Source organism: Acanthopagrus latus, chromosome 8, assembly GCF_904848185.1.
Source record: "Acanthopagrus latus isolate v.2019 chromosome 8, fAcaLat1.1, whole genome shotgun sequence".
Classification (NCBI taxonomy): domain Eukaryota; kingdom Metazoa; phylum Chordata; class Actinopteri; order Spariformes; family Sparidae; genus Acanthopagrus; species Acanthopagrus latus.
In genome coordinates this window covers 19,433,437-19,458,710 of record NC_051046.1, presented here as the reverse complement: position 1 = coordinate 19,458,710, position 25,274 = coordinate 19,433,437, and the positions used below count along the sequence as shown (strand labels likewise).

The 25,274-nt window shown below is 40.5% G+C and overlaps 1 protein-coding gene across 4 annotated transcripts in view; it reads right to left on the bottom strand.

The window, feature by feature from the left end:
- Positions 1 to 13,235, bottom strand: part of lrriq1 (leucine-rich repeats and IQ motif containing 1) — a 35,615-nt gene extending 22,380 nt beyond the window's left edge. For all 4 annotated transcript variants that reach the window (XR_005076476.1, XM_037107295.1, XM_037107296.1 and 1 more), the window contains exons 1-14: positions 12,928 to 13,235; positions 11,728 to 11,824; positions 11,431 to 11,513; positions 11,207 to 11,336; positions 10,290 to 10,480; positions 9,768 to 9,842; positions 7,570 to 9,420; positions 7,282 to 7,434; positions 6,957 to 7,107; positions 6,376 to 6,569; positions 4,965 to 5,092; positions 4,667 to 4,740; positions 4,224 to 4,317; positions 807 to 986 (exon numbers count right to left, since the gene is read on the bottom strand). Coding sequence is in view for 3 of the 4 variants with exons in the window: in XM_037107295.1 (XP_036963190.1) it covers positions 807 to 986; positions 4,224 to 4,317; positions 4,667 to 4,740; positions 4,965 to 5,092; positions 6,376 to 6,569; positions 6,957 to 7,107; positions 7,282 to 7,434; positions 7,570 to 9,420; positions 9,768 to 9,842; positions 10,290 to 10,480; positions 11,207 to 11,336; positions 11,431 to 11,513; positions 11,728 to 11,824; positions 12,928 to 13,038 (3,512 nt within the window). In the remaining variant the exon portion in view is untranslated. The remainder of the gene's footprint in view (positions 1 to 806; positions 987 to 4,223; positions 4,318 to 4,666; positions 4,741 to 4,964; positions 5,093 to 6,375; positions 6,570 to 6,956; positions 7,108 to 7,281; positions 7,435 to 7,569; positions 9,421 to 9,767; positions 9,843 to 10,289; positions 10,481 to 11,206; positions 11,337 to 11,430; positions 11,514 to 11,727; positions 11,825 to 12,927) is intronic.
- Positions 13,236 to 25,274: the final 12,039 nt, after the last annotated feature.

Genomic DNA, 25,274 nt, shown 5'->3' with positions numbered 1-25,274 from the left:
AGGTCAGTGAATGGCTTGATGATAATGAAAATGTGAATCAACTGAACACCTTTGGGAAAATGGAGAAAGTAACAAAGATTAGGAGTTTTGTGTTGGTGTTTGCTTTGTAGCAGTCACATTATGTAGTAGAGTGAGATCCCTTTGTTCCTTTTTCCTAGCTGAGGGAAATTGTGAGCAAATTTGTAACCTAGTTGAGCAACCAAACATCACAATTCAGCCAGGCTACCTGCATCAGGGCCATGCTTATTCATGCGATTGTGCTTTCCCTTGTTAACTTAACCACTCCATACACCTTCAGTTTTTCCCCATTTCGTTTCATTGGGGACTTAGGAGTTGGTAAAATAAGTATATTTCAGTTTCATTATTTCGTAAAGAGGCACGTTTTTTATCCAAGATGGCATTCCCCATAGGTAGATGTATTTTTTGTTTATATTTTTATGTGGTTTGGAGCTGGTATGTGGGCAATTTCCTGCCAATTCTACCACGCCTTTGATGTGTAACCCATACAGTGCTGGTTGACCATTTTCATTGATGAAAACTGGGAGGAATTGCAATTTCGGGAATTTCCAAGTTTCCAAGCTGAATTCAATATTTTTAGTAAATTATAAAAGAAAATAGAAAATGACTGTAACTGAAAATAAGATTTTTTTTTTATGACAGTTTTATAAAGGATTAACATGTCACAAAAAGAAAGAAAGAAAATACCAAACCACTTTCTCTGATTGCTGTTGAGACCTACACGTACCCACACTAGACACACAGCACACTGGTGGTACATCCACATTAGTTAGTCATTTGTCTCGTACCTCAACTCCCTGCTGTGCTGCTGCAGTAAATCACGAGTCTGCTGAAGCTGAGCCTGGCAGAATGCTAGGAAGCTGCCTGAGGCCAAGGTGACTTGTTGAGCAGTAGGTGGCGATAGAGATGAATCTGTCCACTGGTCATCAATGACCTGCAGGCCAGGCACTGCTTTCTGTAGAGTGGATCTGAAAGGGAGAGCAAACTGGATAAAATATCAGCGGTAATTCTGCCATTAATTATCTGATTATTTTTTAGTATACTATAATATCAATACAATTTAATTTAGTACAAGTATCCCTCTTTAGTTAAAAGTACATAACAGCATATTCAAACATGATGAAGGCCTTGAAGAGCAACATGAACAGAACTCAAAGAAGAAATCCAAAATTTCAGATTCAGCAGAGAAAATGTTCAAAATTACACTCGTTAAAGAGAGAGGTTCTGTCAGGTCTAAGATATAAGACATGACGTTTCTGTGATACTGAAGGATTAGAGCTTGAGAGGGTGTTCTGAGTCCCACTGAGGTAACTCATTGTATGCGCTGCTCTGTATGCACTGAACATGTTGTCCTCCTTGGACTAACTGGACTAATCTATTTACAGTGATTTAGTGAATTTGCTGTACTTTATCCACTGGTCAAAATGGTGCATGCTGTGATCTGTGAGTCACAATCTGAATACAATTTGAGACAGTTTGGAGCTGTTAACTTTGTAGTGTTTTTTGGGAGTGTAGTCACACACGCCTTCACAGTGGAGGGGAGCCCTGAATGGCTGTGAGTCTGGGGGAGAGGTAACCGCTGCCTGAGGCTAAGGATGTTCAAGCAGAGGAATCCCAGCTATCTGCCAGAGAAACAGCCTCAGAGTGTCCACCAGCGGAGGCCAAATGTGGTCTGTGTGCAGTGGGAAAATGTGGAGCTGGAAACTCTACAAGACACTGGGGAACAGCAACAATAAAAATCTGTGAAAAAATACAAGCCCTCAGGCTACAAAGTCAACTTTTTTAAGAAACATTTTGAACAACTGCGTTTTTCAGAATTGATTCCCAGAGTACCATATGCTCTTAAATCTTGTCTTCCACGTCACCAGAGGAGGATAAAACACGTGTAGAGGGCGAACCTTTCATTTCACCAGCTCAGGATGTGTGTTTTTGTGAATATTGGAGAAGTTCTTATTTCATACACATGTGCACCTCAAGATGTTTTACCTATCAGTGGCTAGAATTGAATTTTATGGGTAGATCTTGCTCTATTTTACTAATCAACTGATAAGATGAAGTAGAGAGCAAAGCATTAAATCCAGTGAGAAAATAAACACACTGATGGTGGAGTAATTGTAGCACTTATGCCGATTACATCTGGATTGTAAAGCATTTTTTTCCAATTCTTTTGGGGAATGAAAACTTTTATATTCTTTGTACTGTATTCTGATCGCATGCAAAGTTTTCCAGACCCTACTGCCACACTGAGACAAACATGACTGCAAAGGACAGGATCTGTGCATTGTCAGAGGGATGCGGTTTTGATGTGGCCCACTTGGTCTCTCCAACACAGATCGGGATTAGATTCCAACCCTTTGGGCATGTTGTCGGGATGGCTGTCTTCAAATGAAGCTCCAAACCTAAATACGACCTTTTGATCGTTACATGAGCTCATTGAGGTGGGGAAAGTAATTCAATTCAGGAACCAACGCCACTTAGACACACTTGGGAGAAGGCAGATTATGTACAAAACAATTAGATGCCATCAGTTGTGGATGTTTGGATGATTCCAGTTAAAGAACTGGGAACACTGAGTTTTTCAGGGTCTCTGAACTTAACTAGATAAATAACTTATAATTATTCAGAAGAAGGTGGGTGCATCACATCACAATTTAGATGCTAAAGATGAAGATGAATCTCTCTCCTCCCTATAGCTATGTCTACTTTGACTAGACTTGGGCCTGAACCTGAACCTTTCCTAAATTGATATAAATTTCAACCTCCTCTCTGAGGGAAACGCTGTGCTTTGCACACATTCCTTCATCCTCCTTCCCCAGCCTGTATGAGCACAAGTCCGTATTTCATTTAGTGAAGACTTCCTCCAAAACACATGCTCTTAAAGTGGCCCTGATTAATCAGACCCAGTGTTTTCTTCTTTAGTCGTCTCCTGGATCACGGGCTGCCTACAGGGAGCGTAATTCTTAGAGCTTTGCTTTTGGTGCTTTAATTTAGCCCGTGTTATCACTGGCTCGGGATGAAAGGGCCACGGCATGAGTGTGGAAATACAGAGGGTTAATTCCACTGTTGGCACTGGAGGTTAGGTAAAGTTCAATGAAAAATTGAGGTAATGTTTCAGTTAAGGCTTAAGAAGGGTTAAATGTCCAGTTAAATGTTCAGTTTTTTGGATAGAGAATGTCACACTACACAAGAACATCTACAAATTAAAAATCAGAAATGTTCAGACGGATAGCATTATTGACCCAAATTCCTGGTAGTGCATAAGGTGGGAATATTACAAGTGCAACCAGCATTCAACACCTTATACGTGTGATTTTGATGGTAAATTACTGATGAAACTTCCTAAATACAACAATGTACATACTGTTAACAAAACAACCTATAAAAGAATTTTCTAACTGAAACACGGGTCATGGAAAAGGAAAACAGGGTTTTGGGCCGGGCAAACAAAGTATAGATTTCATTTTTGGACATTTTGCTAAATGGGTGTGAGTAGCTCTGAGGAGCTAAACAACTTTGCAAACTTCTATCAGCTGACATCATTGCTCATTACAGGCCAATAGAAGCATGAAGAAAATAAGCGGTCATTGCATATTTTTCATATAAACTCACAGCAACTGTCTTCACATCGGTGAAATAGTTAGGCAAGATAAGTGAATGAGCAAATTGACACTGAAAGGATAATTGATTTTTCTGTTGTGTCAATATTTTGGGAATTAGGAGCACTTAGTGCAACGTACGTACATGCAGGTGTCGGTGGCACATCGCCGTAATCTAATAGCGGACGCGGATCACAGTGCTAATCCTGGGAAGTGGACAGGAAGGCCTGTGCTCTTCTGGAATGTTTACACTACCTGAGCCAACAGAGAAAGACTGGCTTTTCACTGGTATGCTCCTTTGAACATCCATCACTGCGAGTGATGTTACACAGCAAAGGAAGCTGAAACTAGGACTTCTGTCCAAAGAATTTTTTGAAAGCACTGCGGAAATTTCTAGTTACAACATCTTGATTTGAAACTCTTTAACAAGTACTCAGAGGAGCTAAAAGTGAAATGCCATCCCAAAAATGTAAAAGCGCACTTCAATAAAGCACTGCCCGATTCATCATGCAAGGAGATGCATACGGATTACAAAACATTATGTTTAGATCCTGCAAAACACTAGCCCATTTATTTTGCTCAACCTCCTCCACCCAGCTCTCGCCTTACCTCCAGCCACTCTCTTGCTGAAGTGGATTCCCTGTCAGGTGGACCTTTTGTAGGAGGTGACATCCTTCAAGACTCTCACACACAGTCTGGAGCTCTGAGGGAAATGTGGGAAAGCAACTTTGTTTACTCAATGTTTTGTTTTGTTTTTTTCAGTATTACTTTCACCAGTGACCAGTTCCAGAGCAGGGTTCTGCCCAGACAATGGAACGGAGGTGCAGCGTCGCTATACTGCTAGCTCAGCGCCACTATACAAATTTTCAATGTTAGCTGCTTTGTATACTGCTGCTTAATATCAACAAAATATAAAATCAATAGTTCAGTCAGAAAACAGAAGATAAAACTACATAGGCTTTGAATTTGTCCACATTACATGCACAGTTGGTCAGCATTTACAATGAAGATATTGGATTTAAACCATCTGTTTAATGAAGACAATCTGTTACCTGATATGCAGTTGAATCGAAGATCCAGATTTTCAAGGGACACCAAATCAGATACAGAGGGCAGCTGGGTAATTCTAGCAAACAAAGAGACAAATTTTGACCTTTTGAAAGTTTTACACTCCATCTTTAAATAACAGTCATGTAGCTGTTTAGTGCAGACACAGTCTGAATGAAGTGAGTGGAGTTTACATTTTCCATATCAAACTACTAAAAAAGAGCACAGGCAAAAATTTCAATATGTGTTATTTTCTTCTTTGTGTTTCTGTAACATAACAGGCCATGAACTAGAGGAATGTACCTGTTTTGGGCCACAGAGAGATGTTGCAGGAGGGGAAGCCAGCAGGCAGTGAGGCTCTGCAGGGAGGAGATGCTGTTGTCGTCAAGATGCAGCTCTCTGAGGAGGACCTGGTTGTTCAGACTGGGGGGCTGATGGACGAACAGGGTGAAGTTGACAGTTAACACTGGTCAAACTGTGGGGTTAGACTAACTTTACACTGCTGCTGTGGCTGCTGGCCAAGAGACGTCTAAATGACCTCGTCCATCACTGTCAGTAGTTTTTGCCCTACTGTGTTCATAGTCATCATTGTGTGCCAGAAGTTAAGATCTGCTGCGATCAAGGGGTGCCTCAGGAAAAACTAAAGTTGCATATAATGATATAATTTTTCTTTGTATTTATGTGCCTTAATTTTGCATGTATTTCGTATTCTCTTTCTTAAATTTGCCTTGTTAAGCCATTACGAGTGAATTACGCTATAAAAGAAGAGAAAAATACGCTTCAGTTCATGTTCCATGAACATGATTTGGAGAGAATGTTCATGGAATATTCAAACAGAAGATACTGATTAACTGAGCTAATAACATCAATTAGTGCATTTGATTTAAGTCTGCAAGATAGAGCCCTGGTAATGTGCATGTTGACTGTTTTGCATGTCTTTTCTTAGTTTAGACGCACCCTGTGCAACTCACAAATTCAAGAATCCACATCATGCTTAAGGCTAATGGGTCTCTTATTTGCAGGTCAAAAATTAATTTATTCACAACTTGTTACATCAAGTCCTTTTTGGATCAAAAAAGGCAATTTTGTTTGACTGATGGAACATGTGATGTTCCTTCATTTCATCCATCCATTTAAAACTGCAACCCCTGTTTGGTTGCAGAGATTTGGAAACATCATTTTTTGTGGAAATGTCTTCACCTCAGAGGTTGTTTTAGTCATTTTTCCTCAAGAAATGTAAACATTGGACATGTTCTATAAGTCGTCATGGCGTTAATTTATAGAGTCAGTGGGAAATCTGTTGCAAACAGAACTGCCAAACAGCAGCCTGTGGTTTTGTCAAGATAATCTATTCAACTGTGATCTGCTCAAAGCGATAACTCTCCAACTCTCTCTTCCTCTGTTAATTTAAACAGATCAGCTCAAATGTATCTGTAACCCTTTCAAGCTTCTATTTTGAAGCTTTGAAACCATATAAGAGGTTATCATAATAGCTACCTTTCTAAACAGAATCCTGTTCAGAAAGTAAATTTAGGGTTTTTACTTAAAAACGATAAACAAATATATTTTCAGATTTTGTTTCAGCAAAGAAAAAGAAGAAAAGTATTATTGTTTACATCCCTACAAGATGAAAAAGGAATGATTTTGGGTAAATTCAATACAACCTGTGGAGGTACACATCTAAATCAGTTTCTATACACTTTTTTTTTTTTACCTCAGTAAGGCTGTTGGCTCTCAGGTCCAGTGTGTTGAGCAGAGCACTGTTCTCCAGCCCCTCCACACTTGGCAGGTGATTGTGTGAGCAGTCCAGGTGGAGCAGAGTGTAAACATCCCTCAGCCCTTTGGTGCTGATGAGCTGGTTGTGATCCACTGACAACCTCTGCAGTCTCCTCACAGACTCCAGACCAGCTAGGGATGAGGCAGAAAAGAGAAGCCACTTATTGAGGTAGGAAAACAACACAGGTCAATCTGCATATAGGCACTAAATAAGGCATGCGCATGTCTAAAAAAACCTACGTTGAAATGACCCCTCCATTTTTATGAGTTCATGAGTCACAGAACTATGTTAAGAGTAGCTGAATGTACCATTCAATGTGTTTAACCTTTTGCCTGGCCGATATCTTTTTATGACTTTGGCTTCAGGGCCCATGTCTACTTCAGTAAATAAATCACTTTTCAATGTACTTTGCAGAAGAGTGAGGGAAGACCGGGACTGAAAAAAAGAGAGCTGCTGCTCCCTTGTGGAGTGTTACAGACTTGGCAAGGTTCACATTACATTCACTTTCAGATTCCTACCAATGCGGGTGATGGAGTTGTGTGAGAGGTGCAGAACGTCCAAGTTTTCAGCACCAGCTAAACCGTGGATGGACGTCAGCTTGTTGTGTCCGAGCTTAAGAACTCGTAAACAGATCATGTTTTCACAGTTGATAAAAGAGATGTCATTTTCCTGTGACCAGACAAAGCAAAACACACACAATTGAGGTGATATTTAACCAACACTGCCAGAGATCTGCACTATTCAACGGTACAAAATGGAAATAGGTAAAGATCTTGGATTACTTGAATTCACTTGAGAGGTGAGTGGTAAAGAGTGGTAATCATGTATTGACTGAGTATCCACCTGTACATCGATGTAGCAGAGTTGTGGTAGGTGGTTGATGCCTTCTAGGGATTTGAGGCTGCAGCGTCTGAGGCTGAGGGACCGAAGCTGAGTGCACTGGGCGAGAGTGGATAAGCTACAGCCAGGCAAGTCCTCCATGGTCACTGTGGTCACCTGAAAGAGAGACAATGATGCTTCAGCGCTCAGGAGTTTTCTCAGATTTTATTAAGTTGGCATGCGAGACATCCCTGGGCACATGTCATTAAATTTAAAAACATTATATTTTTGATTTTCGATTTGAGTATTTACCTCTTGCAGAGATTTCCAGCCTGTGGACTGAAGCAGAGACTCTGGGCACAGAGGCGGCAGACTGCCGGCAGACTCAGCTGCCCTCCTCAGCCCTCTCCGACTACGGAAGGATCCTTTCTGCTTCCTCCTGTTCTGGAGGGAGAGTTTAGACCAGGGGATGCAGTCCTTCATCCATGACAGCCTCCTCTGCTCTGTGTGCTCGGGGAGGCACACAGGTAGAGAAACAGACCCAGTGGAAGGCCTTGCAGAGGTCTGACTGATCTTCTTGTATAGGTCTTGTTGTTGTGGTATGGCCTTAGTACCATCAGGGCAAAGTAAGGACTTGAGGCTTGAGGAGGACCAGGAGGTGCTGTCTTCTCGTGGTGAGGAGTTTTCTCTTTTATCTGTATGTTTTTTCTCATTGCGACCTTTCATGCTGCGTTCTTCTCTTTTCTCTTGCAGCTCATGTGCTTTTACCACATTTACCTCCTTTCCCCAAACCTGCATCATTCTGTTTTTGCTTATCTCCTTTTCTTTGATTCTCATTTCTTCTCCCATTGTTTTGTCAACCTCTTCCCGCTTATTCTGTTCATCTTTTGTTTTGCGCTCATGTTCCATCTTCCTGTTGTCCAAATTATTTTCTTCCCTGAGCCTCATGTCTTCCTCTGATTTTTTGTAATTGTCTTCAACCCTCAGTCTCCTCATCTTTTCCGTCTGCCTCCTTACCCCTTCTTCCTCTTCTATTTTCCTTACATCTGTATTCTTCTTCTCATCCTCTACAATGGGTCTTTGTTCTTCTTTAATTTTTCTATTTTCCCCTTCCTGGTTTCTAACCACTTCCTTTGGATCCTTTTCCTCCTCCATGTTTTTTCTGTCTTTCTCCTCCTCTAACCTTTTTCTATACATTTTGTCTGACTTTTTCCTTTCAAGTATTATTTCTTCATCTACATTTCCATTTTCATCCCCATTCCTCATTTCTTCATCCATCTTTTCCTGAGCCATCTTTTTTCTATCATTAGCTTCCTTTTCCTTTTCTGTCACCCCGACCTGTTCCTTCCACTCCTCAGTCTCTTTAGTTACTCTCCCCTCTTTGTCTTTTCTCTCTTTCCTCTTTCTGCCCTTGTCCTCCTTCTTCAGTCTTATTTCTATCATCATTTTTCTCTCTGTCTCCATCTTTTCCATTTCCTTCGTTGCCTCTTCTATCTTACTTCCTTCCTCCTCTTCTCTTTTCCTTTCCTCCTCTTCCTCCTTTTTCCTCTCTATGTCTTCTCCCATTTCTTTATTTTGTTCCTCCTGCATCATTCTGACCTCATTCTCCAGCTTCCTCCTTTCCCAATCAATCTTGATTTGCTCCTCTTCTCTCCATTTTTCCTCTCTCTCCAACCTCCCTCTTTCCTCTTCCTCTTTTTTAAGTTTCATCTCTTCTATTTTTATCTCTTCCTTCATCCTCCTCTGCTCCTCTTCCCTGATTCTCCTCTCTTCCTCTTGTCTTTTCCTCTCTTCCTCCATCTTAATTTTCTCCTCTTCTCTTTTCCTCTTGTCTTCTTCTTCCCTCATCTTTCTCTCTTCTTCCATTCTTTTCCTCTCTGCCTCCATCTGAACTTTCTCCTCTTCTCTTTTCCTCTTGTCTTCTTCGTCCCTCATCTTTCTCTCTTCCTCCATTCTTTTCCTTTCTGCCTCCATCTTAACTTTCTCCTCTTCTCTTTTCCTCTTGTCTTCTTCTTCCCTCATCTTTCTCTCTTCCTCCATTCTTTTCCTCTCTGCCTCCATCTTCACTTTCTCCTCTTCTCTTTTCCTCTTTATTCTATTCTGCTCCTCTTCCCTCACCCTCCTCTCTTCCGTCACTCGTCTCTGTAAGTTGCTGATCAGTTCCTAAAAATGGTGAATCATTACAAGTCAATACAACAGAGCAAGTTGTCCCATTTCATTAGAAACATTTACTTGCAGGCACGTAAAGCCTGAAAACCTAAAGAGGAATACTGAACTATGAACACAAAATGATGGTCATTATAGTCTGGTATTTAAGGTAAGAACTTCTTAATTGAAACACTCAACACACTCAAAATGGCAGTTGGTTGTCCACATTATGTGCTGATTCCATATTGTTGAAATAATGAAATATTTTTTTTCTGCTTGTAAGTTTCAGGACTGGCAACAACCAGCGGTGGCCTTGGCAGGTGGACAAACAGTGAAAATGTGACAAGAAGATTCAAGCCTACCTGCTGGAGCAGAAACTCCTGTTCAAGTTTTTCCTGAGCTCTCTTCTCCATCAACTCAATTTCCTTCTGATGCAGCTGGATACAGAGAGATACAATGAAAGAATAAACTTGATATAAATTCTCTCTGATGCCTTCATTCAGACAGCAATCATTTCTCTCTTGCTGGCAACTTGCTTTCTGTCAACCAACTATTAATCATGTTGTCAGAGAATACATGTGTCTTCTTTGGATCTTCTCTCTCTCCACAGAATAATTTTTCTTAAAAATCAAGGATGCAGCATCCTTCTAAAAAGCACTCAAGCTGGACTGCTCTTTCTGCAAGTTGTCGCTTCCCTGATTATAACATCTATTTTTAGACATATGTGAAGTTCCAGGTTCTGTTTTAATTTATGAGGAATCCCTACAAAGTGGGGGATTAAACATTTGCTCAGCTGAAATGCTTAACAAAAACTACATGTGCTTTATTTGAAAATAATTATAACAAGTAATCATGTTGAGTAAAGACAGTCCAGAGTGAGTCACCTTTTCTGCTTCCATTATCTTCCTCAGCTCCTCCTGGAAGTCTCTTTCAATTTGTCTCTTGTTTTCTTCCAGCTTCATCTCTTCATACTGTTGTTTCTTTCGCTCTTCCTCGTACTCACTCATTGTCTTTCTCTCCACGCCATTCAGTGAGATGTCGAGGGTCCTCGTTTCAAACAGCAAATGCTCCTCATCTGTGTACAAAAATATAAGGCTCTTTTAGTTTCTTATCAAGCAAAACATGCACATTCAAATTTGGCTCCCTTTGAGCAAGTCATCCCTTTTATTTTCTTTCCCATGATTTTGGCAGCACTTGAGCAGGTCAGCAGGAATTTACCATCACTCTTCCAAGTGTATTTGAAACTGAACTAGTGTAACAGTTGCAGTCTGTCAAAATTTTAAAACTGTCAATTTCCATCAGCTACAGCATTAAAATATATATATATACATAACTGTTTTATGTTTATAAAACATATCAATGCCAGACATGCAGCCAAAAAGCCTCATTACCCTCAAAGTTATAACCACTGATAAAATTTAACCCTTCATTATCTCTTCAAAAGACAATGATCTTTATTATTACTATGCCACACGACTGTCAATAATGAAAGCAAAAAGAGGACAACAGTGACCTCTTGTGGGCAGCTGTTCTATCACCAAAGAAGTTTTATCAAACCAGATGATCAGACCTTCAGCAAGGCCTCAACAGTGCAATGAAAAAGAGAGGAAAGAAATATAATTTAGCATCAACTTCCATACAATATATTAATATGTCAGTCACTTTAAATTTACATTGTGCTGTCTATCAAGTACATACTGTGAAAGATTTTATCATGTCTATTAGATTTATATTACTTTTTTACGTTTCCAAAATTATCCTGCATTTCACTTATTTTCAGCCGAACAACCATGTTCTGTACCTTCATTGTTCGAACACAGTGACATATTGTGAGTACAAAGCCTGTCTGACAGTGTCTCTGTTTCTGTAGATGCAAGAAGGTGGGTGTCAGAGGAAATGCCGTTCTCTTCATTTTCTGGGTCACAAATGACCTGCATCAGGAGAACATAGATTAAGACTAGTTTTCCACAATTCATGAACCGAATGTACTGAGATGTTTAGGGACCCGTTAAAAGAAGCATTTACCTGCTCATTCAGTTTCATCATGTCCTTATCGTGTCCAATGGACAAGATCGTCACATCCTCAGGGTGGTGTGATACAGTGAAGTCTGACAAGCAATTAAAAGAAAACCAGGTATGACCCATTATCATGGAAAACAATCTCTATCATGGCATCATTTGGTGATCTTTTTATCATAAATATCTTGAAATACAGCACAATTTATTGATAGAATAGTGAAGGTGCCATGTTCGTCTACCACAGAGAAGCCTCTAACAGCAGGATGTTGCATGATGTACTTGCTATTAAACAAAATGTTGTACCTTCAAGGTCCTCAAGGATGAGCCTCTCACAGACTGCTGCTCTGCTTTTTGAGATTTCAAAGTAGCTGAGCAGTGATGGTGGAATGTCATCGAACCCCTATTGTCAGAATACAATAATGGTTAAGGATATTCAGTCTTCTATCTACATAGCAAAGATGTGAATTTGTAACTTGACTTGACAGAAAATAAATGACTTGACACTCAACTCGAAGTGACTTGGAAGTTAAAGACTAGAGACATGATGACTAGAATGACTTCTCTGTGTTTGTTTTATTTTGATGAAATATAAAAAATGTTGAAGTATTTCTGATTTTGACGAAATTAAGAAATAAATAAGCTTTCATTATGTTATTTATTTTATATCATTAAATGTACTTCACTGAATACTCAAAAAATATATTAATTGTTATACTCTAAAAGAGATTAGAAAATGTGGCCAATAATATCATTATTAGCAAGGTACTTGTATATAGGACTTTGTCCTTTCTCTAAAAAGCACAGAATACTGTAGGCAAGACTGCAGGACCTTGAGGGGGAATCATGGGACTGACTTGGCTAAACTAAGGACTTGACTTGACTCGACCTGTGACTCCACTTGACATTACTTTACTTGGCCTCCCGCCCAAAAAAGTGACTTGGGACTTGATTGGGACCGATTGACTTGTCTGCTACATAGAAATTGAAACATGAGCATGGTGAAGCTTTGACTGACTGGTTACATGAAAATGTATTAGCCTATATAACGAATTGCAATTAGTATTCATAGATTGCATTCCAAAAGTGTCCATAACACATCCGTTATCTGCCCCTTGTCCTGTTGAGCATCCCAGGGGCTACTTCTCAGTTGTCATTTGCTTTAAAAGTCTAATTTATATGGCTTAAAAATGTATTTTATACAAATGCAATGAACAATAACTTGTGATGAAGGAAACGTTGAAACTTCCCCTTAGACTTTTTCGCCCCTGAGGCTAACTTAAAACCTTAAAGACTTGAAAATACGCTATAAGAAATTATATTAAAAATACAAAAATAAAAAAAATAGCCCACGTAAAATACATGCTAAAAACCCAAGACATAAACTGCTAGCTTACGTTTAGCTTGCTGTCAATATCACCTGTCCGCTGAATGTTATATTAACGTTATCTGTTCATTAATTTAATGATTCTATTTCAGTGTTCTGGAGGCTAACGTCATACATACCTCTTCGTGAGAGGAAAAACTCAGCTGCTCTTTACTTTCATCAGTATCAGACAGCACTAGATCGTTTAGCTCACGCATGATGGTGTCACACACTTCATTGGGCTGGTCCATGGCTTTAAACCGTCTGCCACTCTTCAGGATTTAACGTTTACACACAGTTACAACATTTGTGGTCACAAAGTTATCTAAAGACGTTGTTATTATCGATAAAACCCCAAATGCTGTTTATCTAGGCACGTCAAAGATAATTAAACTCCTGCTAGCATGCACAACAAGCTCCTTTCGCGTCTAGTAGGCACTTCAGTCTCCATGGCAACAACGCTGTGGAGTATGAAGCCTGGTGAGGGACAAACCGTGCAAAAGGCAAATGGAAAATTAAAGTTTCTTCCTGTGTCCGACTGTTTGTAAAAACTCATAAGTAAAATTTATTAATTACAAATGTGCTTATATACATATGTACTTATTTGGATGTTTTATCAGTGTAATTTGAAAAGGACGCTGGTACACTTAGTATTGTATTGTTTTTTGTATTGCTGATTTTTCGTTTCTTTTATTTTCAGAGGTTATCAAAGGCGAGCTGGGCTGCTCCAGGGAGGCTCAGTGAATGGAACTGAAAGACATTACATAAGCCTAGTTATTACATCAGTTATCAAAAGGAGATCATCCATGAATCAGGGGGTTGCAGGAGAGAGGAGCACCAAAAACATAATACATGAAGCTGAAAAAGAATCAAGGTGGCTGCTGGTCAAGAAGGGTGATCCGTGGTGTTACGCGCCACTTGGACACAAGTCGAGTACTTATCACACCCAGCTGGTTAGCCCAGGTGTCTGATGATCAAAGACCTGAAGAAAACCCTATGACGTGGGACATTCACTGAAGATGATGTCCAAGTGGCACCACATGGGATTTGAGAAACTAAAATGTGTGTGATGAGAGTTTAAAGCTGTGGCCAATGACAGACTCTTGTCCCAATATTGGGTTTGATGGGATCAAGTAACACAATCATGATCCCATTGGTGTCCAAGAATTAAGAAAAAACTCAGCTTTAAACTAACAGGTAGTCAAGCTTTTCCTGCAGAGACGCCCACTTTATAAAACCTCTGGTATATGTATCCAGGCAAAGGGGAATATTAAAGTATAGCAACTTTTAAGTAAAAAAATCATACATAAACATAAAACATACATAATCAAACACATTGAGACATAATTCTCAGACAAACATTTAAAATCATGGTTTATAGTTTGGCAGAATAAGCAGTTTGAAAGCAGCTGAGCTATTCAGTTGCAGCACTGCTTCATGGAGATAAAATGTAGTGTCATGGACTTGTGTGGGCACTTTGGGCAGCCAGCTCGAAGGGGTCAGTGCGCCTGAGACCTTGTAGGTGAATCACAGGACCAGAAGAACAAAAAATGTGTCAGGCTGTGAACAATGCACACTTTTTCCATGGCATTTCTGATCACAAAGACCGGTTCCTCTCTCCCGTGGTGAAGTCTCTGCACTCGTGCTGTACTCCTTCTCTTTGAGGAGATTCCAGTGGCCCACACAGGTTTTCTCATACACATTCCCGAGGGCTTTCTAAAAGGAACCCAGTCTCCTTCCGCAAACTTTCAAAGAAGAACAGCGAGTCCTTCATCCAAAACTGTCTGCTCCGGAGACACACTCGGGCCTGTTCTCCGCTCTCGTGACGATCCAGGACGAAAACAAAACAACAGAATGGCGCCACATCAGACTACTTTTTTCCTTCAAAGCCCAAAACTGAATTCCATAACGACAATGCAAGGCACCACAGTGACAACACTTATGTGGCCTACAAGGTCAACAGCAGCAGAATCTTCACAGGTCCAGCACAGAGGGGCTTTCATTAAGGTCATTATGGGTCAAAGCACAACTTCAGTCCTGGGGCTGATGGGCAGAAACAGGACACTCTGGTGCTGCCCCCGTTGTTGGAGTCAAACTGCCTGTCCCTTATGTTTCATTAGGTTCTCTAAGATTCATTGACCAAGTTCAATTGCTCAAAAAGGCTCCATCAGCAACCCTTGTCCACTCCGATTAGGGCCAGGCCCTTTGTCAGTGGGCAAGGTGTCCGTCGCTTTTGTCCAAGTGCACGGAACCCAGACAGCAGCCAGACAGGGCCAAGCTGCAGATTTACACAGCAGATTATGCCAGTCAATGGCGGCTCCGGCCCAAACGCAGTAGTGGTTTGGATAGCAGCCGTGTGTTTACACTGTCAAGGGTTTTCTGTTACTCGTCTGTAGCCATTATCTTGGCAGCCATTGGGCCTATCAAGCCTATCATTTCCATCTGGGGGCTTTGACGAAGGAAGGGATAGGAGGAAAAAATTACCGCGACACAAAACTACCCTTTCACTTTCACAGGTTGCATGTCATGGATTTATTAGTCATGATATATTAACAATGCATGACATGAAATGCTTATGATAATAACTGTGGTTTTGTGGTTTGGGAAACGTTAAGAATGGATGATTCCTCTCAATGGACTGAGCCAGATTATAGGCTTCTGAGGGTAAGGCGCCTTGTATGTAGACCTGATGGTAGTTAAAACACATTACGTGCACGTGAGGAGGGAAATATTCAAGCAAGCTAATCCTACACGAATGCAGTTGTAAGCCTAATCACTCTGCTGCATTCTTGTGCTGTCAAATCAAATTCTTGCCCGCACCACCCATCTCTGAGGTCGATTCTTCACAACTTTCTAAAGATGTACCTGCCCCACATTCGCTCAGAGTTCAACCAGTTCATCCTCAGCACCCTCCTAACTAAGATAATCTCTCCTTTAGTGGGATGACAACATCAGTGAATCGGTTGGGCTTGGACACAGACTTGGATTGCCTTTCAAAGTTATCATTACGCTGCCAGTGTGACCTTAGCACATCTAAATCTGCTTCAAATGACCGTGGGATTACTGTAATCACAATTCCCCCTAACAAGCTGGGGGCTGGGAGTAGTCTGCTCCATGTTCATTGAGTCACATTAACAGATTCACTTGTTTTTATTCATCATTTTAGACCGTTTTTCTCAGTTATTTGCTCTGTAAACTCTATACACAGTTTTACACATTGCTTTGAAAGTTACAGTTGAACATTTGCATGTGCCACCTTTCAAATATCAAATTAATTAATATCAAATATTTGACAGTCACATGCTGAGAGAGGGATATTGCCACAGGGCTGTCAGTGGTAACATTGATAACCAGGGGCAAAATGAAATGTGAGCTCTTTTGTTTGTCTTAACTATAGGACTGAAGATTGTGCATGCAGAAAGAGAACCTCAAGCCAAAATCACTATTTTTGGCTCTCAGTGAACAGAGACAAACTGTAAAGGACTATTACTGTTGACTGCCTCAGAATATTAAATGCAACATTTGCTTTTGAACAGAACAAGAAGAGAAAAAAATATTTATATCAAATGACGCCATCTTTTCTCAATGAAGCTCTAATCACTTTATGTACCAGTGCATAGTAACTCAAAGGTACCCATTCCACTCATTCTTCACATTAAAGTGTGTTTACAGTTCTTGGGCAGTAATAACGCAAATGTTAAAAAGTAGCAAGTAATATAAAGACTTTAGCGGCTTTAGAGAAGGATGCATGTAATCAGATAAATTGCCACCAGTGATGCCACTCGATGACTAAGCGGCGTTATGGGCATTGTAGGCTCCAGATTTTGAAAAAGAAGAACAGAAAAGGTGATATTTCTGGTTCCACTGTATGAACTTTGGTCATTTGTTTTAAAACCATCAATAATGAGTCCAACAGTGTGATAGTAGTACGATGCTAGGCCAGTGGACGACTTTTAAAAACCTGGCGACAACATTACCCACAATACACCCACCCTTGAGCTACTACCGAGCCCGAGAGACGTCAGGAAGTGACTGGACAGAGACCTGAGTGGTCTTGGTGGGGTGTAGGGAGTTTGATAAGTACAGTAAGAGGGCACCAGTCCACAAAGTGCTTTAAAAACAAATACTTGCATTATCAAATTCAAATGTATTTTGTAAACCAAAAGCAGTTTCTCCCAATTTAGTTCTTCCATGTAGACCTTAGAGCATTAGCCAATCAATAATGACTATCTGACCAGTTTAATAAGGAAGTGATGTATGATGATATCTTTAGCCATTAAGGGCCGTCACCAAAGACAGAGGAACTAGAATGATAAATTAATTAATGGGATTACTTTTTATTGTCTAATAACTAAAACATCACAAATAAATATAAGAATACGGTGCCTGACAGTTAACTACATTCACGTGACATCAGTATTGATGCTTGGTATAGAGGTGTTATGAGTTTACATTTTTGGAGGGTTTTTAATCCATTGTTAATCCATTGTGGATAATCTTGAATGAAATTTTGAGATTCAAGTGCAACCTCAACAAAAGCTGAAGTGGGTTACACCTGCTTTCACCTCTCCAAAGTACCACGTGGACAGAGGTTAAAACATGCCACATCAAATGTCACTTCTGTCACATCCTGACTTCGAATATTAAAATGTGATTTTCTGACCTTTATTGCTCTGTCACGCATGGCAAAACCCACCCACATGGTGTCTAAGTGGGATAAAACAAACCATAAAGAGGGCACTTGGCCCAGGTTTGGTGTTATTGCTGTGATGTTCTCTGTTGGGTCCCATGACTTGTTCTTGGCCTTGTGTAACAGGACAGTTCCTGGTGCAGCTAATCCTCTCTTTGAAAAAGCATCTCCATCTCCAGCCAGCCAGCTCCAGAGGTGAGTCCAAGCATTACTGCGATTATGTTTTTGAAAATGAACTCTGTGTGTGTGTGTGTGTGTGTTTGTGTGTGTGTGTGTGTGTGTGTGTGTGTGTGTGTGTGTGTGTGTGTGTGTGTGTGTGTGTGTGTGTGTGTGTGTGTGTGTGTGTGTGTGTGTGTGTGTGACTGTGAGTGTGTCGAATGTCCCCTTTGACATGGATGTCATATTGTGTGCGAGTGCCTGTAGGGCTGGGCAAATATTCAGTATTATTGTTTATCATTCCAGAGCTGTTCAAGACAATAGACCTCACATACTGAAAGCTTGTAGGTTTGAGAGTTTAGTGTGCAACTATGATGTTATAAATAGTTAATCTATATATATAAATACATCATAGGCTTTGATAACAGTTGCAGGATGTTACCTCTCTATGAGGGAATAACACAGATCTTAAACTCAATGACTTTTTGCTGGCCAGGTCCCACAAGTTCAGAATTCATCTTCCACTGACTGATTTACTGATTTGACTTTACATCCATGCGTGTCACTCTGTATTCCTTTTCCAACGACCCACCACTTGCTATATATTGTAAGTGGAATGTATGAATTCATGGGAACACTCGTCATCACCTGTCAGCACTGTCAAACCCTTTATAAATATCAAGACCTTCGTTAAGGTAGTATTTATTATGTATTAGATTAGTTAGTTCCCATTTAAGTATAGGATATTATTTGTGTGGCATTAGAGTAATCTAATAATTTATTAAAGATTTGTTGTCTCTTTTGTGAAAACCAGTGTGCAGCGGTGTGGGAGAGGTCAATTAAGGACAACTAGAAGGCATCATGTTACCAAAGTTTTGTTTTGCATCTGAAAAAAAACACTGTGGCTTGAATATGACTTAAAGCATCAGATGTAACTTTCTGGAGAACGATGGTTCTCGTTTCATCTCCAGACTGTCAAAAGATGACGATTTGGGTTGGTAGCTCGGGTTGTATGTCAACCCAAAGATTCAGCATTAGAGTGCACAGGGAGGAGGTTGGTGCTAATGACAGCTCAAATAACATTAAAGCACAGAGACACACTTTAGTCTTAAGAGTGGTAATAAAACCAGAATCTGACCAGTACCAACAGCAACTACTGTATGATATACAAGGTGGCAGGAAGTCACATTCAGCTCAGTAGTTCAGCAGAAGAAAACCCCTTGGATGAGAGAGAATCCGCCTTTAAGTAACCCACAGTCACAAACTAGGACACTTTGACTCAGGCAAGACACAACATGGTGGGAGCAGATAGCATTTATCATCACCTAGTGTTTCCATTCTTATGTCACCCATCCAAACTCCAGCCATCAGGCACTTCTCATGGCCTCGCCGTGTCATTTTGACTCTCGCTTTAAAAAAAAAAAAAACACACAAAAAAAACCAACACAAAAGCGAATCAAGGTTGTGAGGCTGAGCGTCACTGTTGCCTCACCGCTCACTGTTTTCATCTGTTTTTATCAGAGCAGGTTTGAGCTGCACATCTCATACAGTATCACAGCACACAGGCTTTACTGTTTATCAAAGCAGCTCCCAGGCAGCACATGAAATACATTTGGTTTCCCCTGGGTGTAAGCAGAGCTTTTCAAGACAATAGTGTGTGCGCACACACACACACACGCACACACGCGCACATGGTTTGTGAGGTAAAGAGTTGAGTGTGTAACTATGATGTTATAAATAGTTCATCTAAATATAAATACATCATAGGGACGGATAACATTTGCAGTCTCTTTATTTGGGAGTAGAATGAAACTCCAGGTAAAAGTTCATCTTTCATGTGCATGTCACTATTCACTTAACATTAGAAATGATAAAGTAAAATAGACATTACTTCTTGTTTATACAGCTAGCAGTCTCAAAAATGAACATACGGTTGAATCTAACCTCATCTCAAAAAAAAAAAAAAAAGAAAGCACCTTTCTGAAAACTTTCTAGAACTGCATTGGCTCTCGAGAGGAACTTTTGTGTTATTGTGCCTTTAAGCGGCCACCATAGGGGGAGGGGATGATGATGATGATGATGATGATGTTGCTGCTAAATCCTAAACACCTTCAATTGCCATCTTTATACACTACACACTTATCCTACAGTACTCGGACAACATGAGTGTGTGACTGGGGTGAGCTTGAGGAATCAGGAGCAGCACTGAAACATTTTCTCATTCATGACAGCTGTGGGTGAGTCGCATTGGCTGAGAACTTGCGTGTGTGTGACACAGTGAAAACCAATACGCCTCGACTTTCCATCAAAGGTATGGGAGGGGTAAACTTGTGACGCCGGAGAGCATCGTGTTCCCAAAGTCAGGGTCAGTCCATGAAGAATTCAACAGGTAGGCAAGGTAAGCCGCCATCTGTGACCGGCTCTGTGTTTACCATCGTAAAATCAAAACAGCAGCACAGACTGGGGAACACAGAGTGCCTGGTGCTCAACACAACATATAAATCAAGCAACTGTTGCATTCCTATTTCAGAACAGGGAACAGTTGTCACCCCCGGACACTTTGGTTGCTTTTCAACATAAATTCAAATTCCACAACGGACAAACTCAAGTCTCAGTTCGGGTTCCAAAAAAACAGGGAATGAGGGGGGAAAAAAAAAATTTCTATATCTGATCTGAGCTATCAACAAGATGACCTACGTACACGTGAGGCAGCTGTGTTATTGACAGCTCGAGCAGCTGTAAAAATATTGAAAATACAGAGAAAGAAAACAATCCTGGGGATGAAGCAGAGAAAAGGTCACGGCACTGCATGGGGGAGCAAAGAAGCCGTGAACAAGTTCATTAATTAATAATTAATTTTCTGCATAGCACGCTTTTTGCTGTTTCTTTGGAACTATTCCCCCCTTGGCTCGTTACTTTAATCCAACATTGACATCAACAAAGCCTGCCAGGGTTCAGAGGGTCTTACTGCTTTATTTTATCAGACAGCACGCCTTAATAGAAGCATTAGTATTTATTGTGTTCTCACTCCATTTGTCAGGGTTTTCCTTCAGGCTGTCACACATTTGTGTGTCATAAATATGATGAAAATTCAAGAGAGGCAAGCTTATGAAGAGGTTTTGCACTGCATGTACACATTTCTGCCAACCATCACAACTCAACGCGAGACACCACCCACTGAGGATAAACAACCTGACCAATCAGTCCAAACACACAAGACACAGTGTTGGACATTTTCTATCCAGGTCTGATCTGTAATCCTATCCTTCCAGTAGGCTGACCTTAAGACACGGGAGGTCTTGATCATCCGCTTTTTTATACATTATCTCTGATTACATAACACATGGCTGACTCATGACTAGGTCACTGCACTTATCATCATGTTCTATGAAGAAGGAAGCGTTCTACCAGCCAGAGGGTCATCCCTTGATACAAAGACACGCACAGTTTACATCCAAATACGCAGAAATCTGCACATTATCATATCCTCTACCAGGAACATCCTATCAGACATAATTTAATTTAATTTTATTCAGGGAAGCTTTCTTTTCCAATGACGCCCTGAGTACAAAATACATGAAAACACATATACAGTATGATCATAAATTAAATTTACAATTAGACTGCAGAACATTGAATAACATAATCATGATCTGTAAGAGTATGACCTTCAGAAAATTCAGAGTACGCTGAGCCCCAGCTGATGCTGCGTACTGCCTGCAGATTAGACTAACAGAGTTTAGTTTTAAAGAACTAGGTGTGATAGTAAACAACATCATTGTTGGACTACACCCAACCAGCTCAAGTAAATATGACATGCATAAAGGTCCCAGGGCCCATCAGAGAAATAGTAATTTTTTTGTCTTGTCTAGACTGAGCTGTGAACTGTTTTCTGCCTCTGAATCCACTCTGCCATCAAAAAAATCTTCATAATCAACCAGAGCTACTGCTATCCTATTAGCCAAAGCCGCTGGCTGCTCCTCTCAGCCGCTGCTTTATGACTTGACAGATTCCATGACCACAAAAACCTTGAATCACTCACAATCACCATAATACCGTACATGATGCCATAAATCTACTGCATCCACTTCCCAGTGAGTTAACCCAGGCTTGTCAGCTTCGCTGTTAAGCCTCAGCTCATAGCTCTGTGTATTTGTCCACTGCGTCTTCAGCGAATATACAGAGAGGACAATCTGCTGGTTGGTGAACCAGCAGCAGGGGTAGTAGTTTGGTCTCTGTGTTGGTGCTGATATTCTCTGCTGTGACACTAAACTCCAGACATAAACATCATCTTTTATCTCCAGTTTCCTCGCTTCATGAAACAATGGTGGTTTCACTGAAATGTGTATTTTTGTCCTTCCCCGTTATGTGAAGCATCAATCGGTGAATGCACTGTAGTCCTTGTGTTTGACATTTTCAGCCATCCTATAGCTGCATGGCTCTGGGGATTTCGATCCACTTATATGATCCAGACTGAAATATGTCAACAACTGTTACATTCCCGTGAAACTTAGTCAGATATTCATAGTCCCCAGAAAATGAATCCAACCGATTTTAATGATCCTCTTACTTTTCAAATAGCACAAAAAAGGTGGCATTTGTAGTTCTGATCAAATATCTTAAAAACTGTTGGATGGATTGCTATGAGCTTTGCTTCACTCATTTAAGTGCCCCTAAGGATGACTTTTATCTGGTGCTATCATCAGGTCAGTTTGACCAACCCCTTTTAACTGAAAACCAAATATTTGCAAGACGACAGGGATCCCCTCTGTTGCACTTTTAAGCTCAGCTCAGTCTCTAAAATATGTGTTTTTCTGCAATCCACAGACACGTTCAAATGTGTACTTGTCATACATGTCATATCAATATTTTCGCAGTATGTGTCATATCACAATCGCATCATGCGTGTATGAGCTGACATTCCTCTAATGAAGTGGAGAGGCTGGTGGCGGAGTGACATCTGGTTGAGAAGGCTGCTATGTGACAGAGCACTGTTGGAGACGTCATGTCAGCATCTGTAAGTCTGGACATCTGGATATTTTTAACCAGATGCCCAGTCCAATTTCCAGACATATTTGTGGCAGAAAATTCAAGATACAGAGAGCATAGCTGTAACAAAATATATCTGTGGTTTGCAGAAACATACGTTTCCAACACATATTCTGGAGACTGGACTGACTCTATGTTGAGCGCTATTTAGCTAATGTTAGCATACTAGCAACCTAGGCAGGGCAAAACAAGATAAGTTTATCAATGTAACACCATTCGGGCACACAGCCAATCAAATAGAATAGAAATACACTAGAAATATCACTTAGGAAAAGTTCAAATTGCTTTTAAAAGACAATAACAAAAAGTAAAATTGATTTAAAAAAAAAAGTTGATGGCCACAGTAACATTATTGTTTCAAGCAGTGGTTTAATTAGGCTGCCAGGTTTTTGGCCGACCTATAGGCTTTATGTAATCATTTAGGTCAAACCCATACAGGGTCACAGAGATGCATGGTTCTCTAAATCTTGTTATTGCTCATCTATCTCATGCAGTTTTGTCCTTACACGTCTTTCATCACTGCGCCATACTGACACATATTCCACCTGAGAGCCCGCCACAGGAGCTGATGTGGTCAAACTGCCTTTTAAAGGGGCCATGGATGAAAAGAGCAAACTACATTCTTACTGCTTTTCTTAAACGGGAGTCCACAGTGCGACTCTCTGAACAGATGGTGATAATACCTCTCTTGGTTTCTGAAGGCGTAGTGGCAAGTACCTGTGGCATGTATACGTGAAACTACAGCTTCATCAGCCCTTCAAATTATACATGCACTAATAGAATTAACATTAGCATTGGTTTTCTTTCACTGCTCTCTGGGTTTCTGTGCTGGCCTGCTGATGAGATGGAGGCTGTTAGCAGCAATCAATAAGTCTGCTCTCGCTGAGCACGTGCGGAGCGAGGAAACTGCTGTGAGCAGGCAATATCGCCGACATTTTGTACAGCAAAGGACGACGGCCTGTGCTCATGTCAGGAGGACAGAGATATACGACACGGTGTCTGAGACGCTCTTCATCCTTCAACAGAGCAGAGTTGGAAAGAGCAGCGATAAAGGATATGAACTGGAAGTAATGGGATTTGCGCGAGCATCAAATGCACAATCTCACACACTGGCAAAGACCTCCCGATCACTTCTGTGGGATTTCTGTGATGATGTCCTTGCTGCACCTGAAACACTGTGGGTGGATGTAATACCAGGCGCTGGGGCAACTCAGGACAGAGACTCGGCTGGTTTTGGTCTCTCTTTTAAAAACTTACAGTTGCATGAATTCCATTTAGCTGGAAACATCAAACACAGATTTCCAGAGATTAATAAGGGGGTTATATTTCTTATTCCGCTCTCTTCATATCCGTATTGTCCAGTAGTGGATGAAGTATTCAGATCCTTCACTGAAGCAAAATTACTAATACCACAAAAATGAGTAAAAAGCCCAGTCCCACTTGCAATTATATCTGATGTTATTGGATTCATATTACTGCGGCATTTATGCATATGCTGTATTTCACTGCTGAAGATGTTTAAGATGTTCGAGATTATTTTTACTACTTTATATACTGTTGGTATAAGATCATCATGTCATTGTAGTGTCACTGTCCTGTGAGCATCACATATCTCCTAAAAGCAAATACAATTTGACAGCGATAAAATTCAACTCGTATTATTTCTTCTGTGATCAAGGCAAGATGTTGTTGTCCTGAGTGCCCCTCTGTCTCACTATGAGTCATACCTGTTCACAGTGAGGTCTAAGCCGAAGCGTTCAATGTGCCTTTGCCACATTTTATACTGCCAAAACTGTAACCTCAACCAAAGTTGTGCACTACACAGCAGGTAGCAGACTTGATGGTCTGCATTGAATGTCAAGTTGTAGATGGCAGAGCTGATATGTTAATGTTCATATGAAATCTGTATTTTGGCATTGTGCTCACTTAAACCAATCCATAATTCCTCCACTGTATCATAGTGGGAAAAAATTGAATTTAATTTTGCGGTCACGTTTCCAAGTTAAACCCTAATGTCAATTAAATGATCAGACAAGCAGTCACATTTTGTCCTCCTTACTCAGTAGTATTGTGGATTTTATAACGCTTTGCATGTTGGAACATCCAATATTCTGCATTTTTGTGACTATTAAAATCTGTGTTTTTTAATCTAAATAAATTGATTTGAAAATGGGCTACTCCACTCTGATCCAGCATGTAATCTGCAGAGTAACTAGTAACATAAGTAATAAAGACGTTGACTAAAAAGTACAATATTTTCCTCCAAAATGTAGTGGAGTGAAGCACAAAGGAGCTGATTGTACTTAAGTACAGTACTTGAATAAATGTACTTAGTTTTACATCCCATCACTGGAAATATAACATCAACAGCAACTAAAACATAAGCACGTGAGTACACCCACGCCATAGAGAGGAGATGCAAGTTAAAACTTGCAATACATTTTACACTCTGTGGTTTCAACACACAAGCAGTCCCACCCAAGGCATGGAGAAATGAGGGATGAATTATAGGAAACTACTGAACCAGTTTTATCTATTGCTGACATAGAACAGCCTGTGCTGAGAAAAGTAGAAAAAGGTGCATCACATTAA